The sequence below is a fragment of the Hyla sarda genome, chromosome 4, assembly GCF_029499605.1.
Source record: "Hyla sarda isolate aHylSar1 chromosome 4, aHylSar1.hap1, whole genome shotgun sequence".
Classification (NCBI taxonomy): Eukaryota; Metazoa; Chordata; class Amphibia; order Anura; family Hylidae; genus Hyla; species Hyla sarda.
Genome location: NC_079192.1, coordinates 14,151,366 through 14,157,428, shown reverse-complemented (window position 1 = coordinate 14,157,428; position 6,063 = coordinate 14,151,366). Strand labels below are relative to the sequence as shown.

Sequence of the window (6,063 nt, the reverse complement as noted above, 5' to 3'; positions counted from 1 at the left end):
GGGGGCGTGGCCATAACGTCACAAGCGGGGCATGACCGTAACGTCAGGAGCCTCCGCCCTGAGGGGGGGGGGGGGTTGGTGGAGAACCCCTTTAAGAAGTACCCCTTAATACTAAATTCCTGCCCTTATTAGTCGTATCCGTCGGCATCACACAGAAATCGGGATGCCAGTGTATACTGTAAACGGGAGCAGCGGACCCAATGATTTCTCTGGCCATATCCGCTATTTTAAAAGCAGTTTTTGAGTCCTTAAAATAGCGCTTAGGTCCTGAACAAAGTCACTAGGGGGGAGATTCATCAGAACCTGTCCTGTGGTGCCCAGTTGCCCATAGCAACCAATCAGATCACTTCTTTCATTTTTCAGATGCCTTGTTAAATTAAAGAAGCGATCTGATTGGTTGCTATGGGCAACAGGACAACTTTTCCCCTGGACAGGTTTTGATAAATCTCCCTCCTAGGTGACTCCGCTCCCCCATAGAAGTGAAAAGGGTCTGCTGCTCCCATTAACAGTGTACATCAGAGTCCTGTTTTCGGCAGGGGAAGGAACGCAGTGTGATCGTACCCTTACAGAAGGAATGGAAATAGGAGGAGATTTTTTTTAAAAACCTGAGAAGAGGAAGATTGGTGCAGTTGCCCATAGCAACCAATCAGATCGCTACTTTCATTTTTAAAAAGGGCCTCTGGAAAATGAGGCAGTCTGATTGGTTGCTATGGGCAACTGCACCGCTCTTTCTCAGCACAGGTTTTAAAAAAAAAAAATCTCCCCCACAAATCCTATTGTGACTCCTCCTCATTACTAGATGAGAAGTAATGGTGAAGGTCCAGCTGAGTGTAATAAGGCATCAGGTGGGGCGGTGTTGGTGTGATGGGGAGGGTATAAAGCTCAGCTCCCTCCACCCTCTCCTCATGTGACTTGTCCTGTAGTCAGGATGGAGCTGTGGATCAGGTGGACTTGTCTCTTAGTGGTTCTGCTCTATGGATCAGGCTTTAGCAGTGCCTTGGGTAGACACCGGCGCCAGTCCAACACTTGGAGAAGTAACCAGCCTGAATGGGGATCTCCTAGAAGACTTGGACAATCTGCCTCTGGATTAGGTTCTTCTAGATCAAACCCTTGGTCTCAGACTGGTTCAGTCTCTGGTGTTGGGTCTGCGAGAGGTTTTCTGCCGGTGTCTGGATGGGGCCCTGGGTTTGGTAGAGGAGACTATCGGTCCCGACAGCTTCCACCACAATCCTCCTCCTCCCCTATCAGTGTGCAGTGTAATGAGGACAGCATGGTGGTGACTGTGAAGAGAGACTTCTATGGGAATGGGAAGCTGGTGAAGCCCTCAGACCTGTCCTTGGGTTCCTGTCCCCCTGGAGCTCAGACTACAGATCCTGTTGTGGTTTTCCAAAATGACCTTCAAGACTGTGGGAACATCTTAGAGGTGAGTGATCGCTGGAGAACATGAGATTTCTTCTGTTACTAATGTTCTCTCCAGTATGGTGCATATGACTGGACCTGAGAAGTGTCTCGGTACAGAACTGCTCTTATATAAGGTAATTGCTAATATGACTTGCAGAGTTGTTTTTCAGTAGGAGACCTTAATGTAACCCAATAAATGTCACATCTGCTTTCATGTACATTTGAAATTCTAGTCTTGTTACAATCAGTTTAAGGTTCCATTCCAGAGAAAAGGAGGGTCATATCTATGGGGTCTTCACATGTATGTAGGATCTTCTACTGCATTTTAGATGTCTTAGTCAGTGTATAACCCATATACCTAATTCTTCCCAAGATGACTCCAGACTTGCTGATCTACAACTCTGCCCTACGCTACACCCCCACCACCTCCAGCAATGTGCCCATCATCAGGTCCAACTCTGCTGTGGTTCCCATTCAGTGCTTCTACCTAAGGTGAGTCTATACTGGGGCAGGAGGTTTGGTAGTGGAGAGGGCATAAATATTGGGTGATTTTTTTTTTTTTTTTTTTTTTTATAGGAATATCTTACGAGGTTAAGAGCAACCTGCTTTATGCTGCCTGTGGGCAGCATGAAACTGGTTCAGGGTCCTAGTAAACTAAAGGGGAACTGCAGTATATAATATCTTGCCCCATATCTGCAGGATAGGACATACGTGTCTAATTGAAGGGTATCCAACTACTCGGACTTCCTGTAATCTCCTGCCCGATCTCTCCTCATGCAGGGATCAATTTGCCTCCTCCATGTATCTTTATGGGAGATCCAGATACACATACTGTATCTCCGGCACTCCCATAGAGATGCATGGAGGGGGAGTCAATCATGGCCGCTCCAAGCAAGAGAAGAGCCTGCACAGGTCCAAGTGGTCGGCCTGGGGATAGCTGATAAGATATTATGTACTGGAGTTCTCTCCAATTCTGAAAAGCATTTTTGATTGAATCTATATTCCAGGATCCAGCTCCCCTGCACTCTTCTTGCTGCATGTTATCAAGGATTAGAAAAGCCCCACTCTTGTACTCAGTTTGTGTGTGGTATTACAACTTGGCTTTATTGGCTTTAGTAGAGCTGCAATACTACTCATGTAGGATTGGAAGAAATGGCTGTGAAAAAATGGCCGGTATTGGCGGTGGTAGTACTTTTGTTTCCAGACTAAGAACACTGTTGTCCCTTTAGGGTGCGTTCCCACAGGGCGTATACGCAGTGTATTTGCCGCTGCGCAAAATTTATGGCAGCAGCGGGAAATACGCTGCGTATCCCTTGCTCACTATACACACAGGGCTTTCCGGCAGCAGCACTATGCATGTCGTGAGTTTTGGAGGCGGAGCCATATGCCGGCGTGTCTGTGACGCGCGGCTCCGCCTCCAAAACTCACTGCACACATAGGGCTGTCGCCGGAAAGCCCTGTGTGTGTATAGTGAGCAAGGGATACGCAGCGTATTTCCCCCTGCTGCCATAAATTTTGCGCAGCGTCAAATACGCTGCGTATACGCCCTGTGGGAATGCACCCTTAAAACTATTTAAATACATACAGGCAATGTGTTTCTGGTCCATACCGGACTCTTCGTCATGCAAAGTCTATACACTATGCCTGATAAAGGGTCTGGTACAGATCAGAAACACATTGCCTGTGTATATAAATCATTTTGAAGGGACAATAGAGTGTTGGTAGTCTGGCTACAGAAAGACTACCGCCAATATTGGCGGCTTTTTTTATTTTTTATTTATCCTCAAAACCATTCCTTCCTTTGCCTCTAACTTGGACAGCACAGCTGATACCAGAGGACCTGGAGCTATATTTGGTAAATGCAACAATTAGGTGTTTTGCTCTTAACGCAACACAACGCAGTGAGTGTAACTTTCTTTACCGCCTGAACCTTTCTCATGGCCTTCACTAGGGGCCCAAACTTCCCCTCTTTTCTAATCATGTAGGATTGGAAAAGCATAGTGCCACATGTGACCTCAGTTAGTGGGTGGTATAACATCATAGATCCAAGCTCCAATACCACAACCTGAGGACCGGTGTGGTTCTGTGCTTCTCCAATCCTGGATAACTCCTTTACATGAGATGTTATGTAGAAATGCCTCCCTACTGTCTTACCAGAGAATCATGAAACCTACCAGACAACCAAAAACACTAGCACTAGCTTGGCATACCAGGTTTGCAGTGCCACAATAGTTGGCTGGAAAGCAAATGCCATAAAAACTAGAATTTCTTGTGATAAGTCCTCAGTAGTCCACTGAATGACCACACATGGCACATTCTCGCTACCTTTGTCCATCCCCTTTAAAGAGTGTTTCTTGTCTAGACACGGTAATGTGAGCAGTAACGCCATCAAGCCAACATGGATTCCGTTCAGCACCACGGTGACCTTAGAAGAGCGGCTGGCCTTCTCCTTGCGTCTCATGACTGGTAAAGTTTTCCTCATCTAGAGTGGTTCAAAGTCTCTTGGTTTATACTAATACTCCAGTATCTTTTCAGCGGACTGGAGCGCTCCCAGTCCATCCCTGGTCTTCCAGCTTGGTGACATGTTCTACATAGAAGCCTCTCTGGAGACCCAGAACCATGCCCCAATGATCCTGTTTGTGGACAGTTGTGTGGCCACCATTACTCCAGATGTGGCCTCCACTCCTCGCTATGAGATCATCTCTAACTATGGGTGAGTTACTACCATCAATACTGTACAGGTCTTCAGTCTATTGTCTACAACTAATCTGTTCTACAGGTGCTTGGTGGATGGGACGGAAGAAGATTCCTCTTCAGTCTTTGTTTCTCCAAGACCCCAAGCAGACAAGCTTCGCTTCATGGTGGATGCCTTCAGGTTCACCAACAATGCTGTCTCTCTGGTAAGGTCCATCTTATGATCTGTACTTTAGTGCCCTCTATATAGTTTCTATATTGTTTTTAAGGCTGACATCTAACCCATATTGTCCAACATCTAACCAAAAGTGCCTGTACTTGGTTAGGATCAGATGAATCTTTTAACAGACCTGTAGTACAACTTCTGCACAGGAGCTTATAGTAAGATAGTGTGGGTTCTAGATCATGACTAGTTTTGGCTGTTCTAGATCTATATTACCTGTTCCCTGAGAGCTGCTGCCATCAACCAGACCCCTGACCCAGTGAACAAGGCCTGCTCCTACAACAAGGCATCGAGCAGGTAAGATCCTAGACAACTGGGTGAGTATCCAGGTCAAATGAGAACATGACATTAGGTGGTGAATAACAATGGTGTTGGATGATGCAATGGTGATCTCAATGTCTTCTAGTTGGTCTCCTGTGGAAGGACCAAGTGGGATCTGTCAGTGCTGCACCACCGGGACCTGTGATACTGCTGGGGGCCAGAGATCAGCATGGGGCTCATCCCTTGGGAGGCAAAGAAGACCTTGGAAGAGAGATGTTGGTGAGTGAACGTTTCTTACACTAAGAGGAAGATTTATCAAAACCTGTGCTGAGGAAGAGTGGAGCAGTTGTCCATGGTGACCAATCAGATCGCTTCTTTAGAGACCTGTGAAAGAAGCAATATGGTTGCTATGGAAAACTGCACCACTCTTCTTCTACACAAGTTTTGCTAAATATCCCCTAATTTTCCTGGAGAATCCTCTATGTATTGGAATGTACTTTAGTTCAGGCTAGTTTTCTCACTTGTTAGGACCAATGTCCTACTTGTGGCTCTCCAGGTGTTATACTACAGCTCAGGATTGTTGGGCATAAGACCTGGCATATGTTAGGCTGGGTTCACACTACGTTTTCTCCCATACGGGAGCGCATACGGCAGGGGGGAGCTAAAACCTCGCGCTCCCGTATGTCATTCATTTCAATGAGCCGGTCGGTCCGGTCGGCTAATTTTTGCGCCGTATGCGCTTTTACAACCGGACCTAAAACCGTGGTTGACCAGTTTTAGGTCCGGTTGTAAAAGCGCATACGGCGCAAAAATGAGCCGACCGAACGTTTCACTCCGGCCGGCTCATTGAAATTAATGACATACGGGAGCGCATACGGTGAAATACGGGAGCGCGAGCTTTTAGCTCCCCCCCCCCTGCCGTATGCGCTCCCGTATGGGAGAAAACGTAGTGTGAACCCAGCCTTAACTAACTTTGTCTTAGTTTGTGTTGCTGTAAATAATTGTCTAACGCTTCTTTTGACAGGTTCTCAACTGGAGGAACATGGCCTGGCCACACTGGGTCCTCTTCTTCTAGTGACCGGAGCTGAGCCTAACCAGATGTCCAGAGCAGGAACCGCCCAAGCTTCCAGGATGAGTGCAGGACATGGACCTCTACAGCTGTGGGTGCTGGTGGTCGTGGGATCTGTCACTTCAGTGGTTGTTGCCGTGGCTCTTACTGTGGCTGTGAAATGTCTTCTGAGAAGATCTTCTGCTAAACTTGTGTAGAAATAAAACACATTTTGATAAATCATTGTGTTTTTTTTTTTTTTTTTTTTTTGTTATAGGTGACACGTGAATAGTTTGGGTTAAAGTCTTCATACAGGATGACTGGTCTGAGGCGGTGGAGATTTGGGCACCATGCAGGTTCTTGGGATGTACATATGCTGTACGTCCATAGACTTCTATACTGGGGTCATGGAGGGAGATATATCACAACCTGTCTA

The 6,063-nt window shown here is 46.7% G+C and overlaps 1 protein-coding gene across 1 annotated transcript; it reads left to right on the top strand.

The window, feature by feature from the left end:
* Positions 1–928: 928 nt before the first annotated feature.
* LOC130367268 (zona pellucida sperm-binding protein 3-like) lies at positions 929–5,845 on the top strand. The gene is made up of 8 exons (XM_056569672.1): positions 929–1,423; positions 1,775–1,893; positions 3,764–3,867; positions 3,937–4,114; positions 4,181–4,301; positions 4,524–4,615; positions 4,725–4,858; positions 5,604–5,845. Exons 1-8 carry the CDS (start codon positions 929–931, stop codon positions 5,843–5,845), a joined length of 1,485 nt encoding a protein of 494 aa, XP_056425647.1.
* The last annotated feature ends 218 nt before the right edge of the window (positions 5,846–6,063 follow it).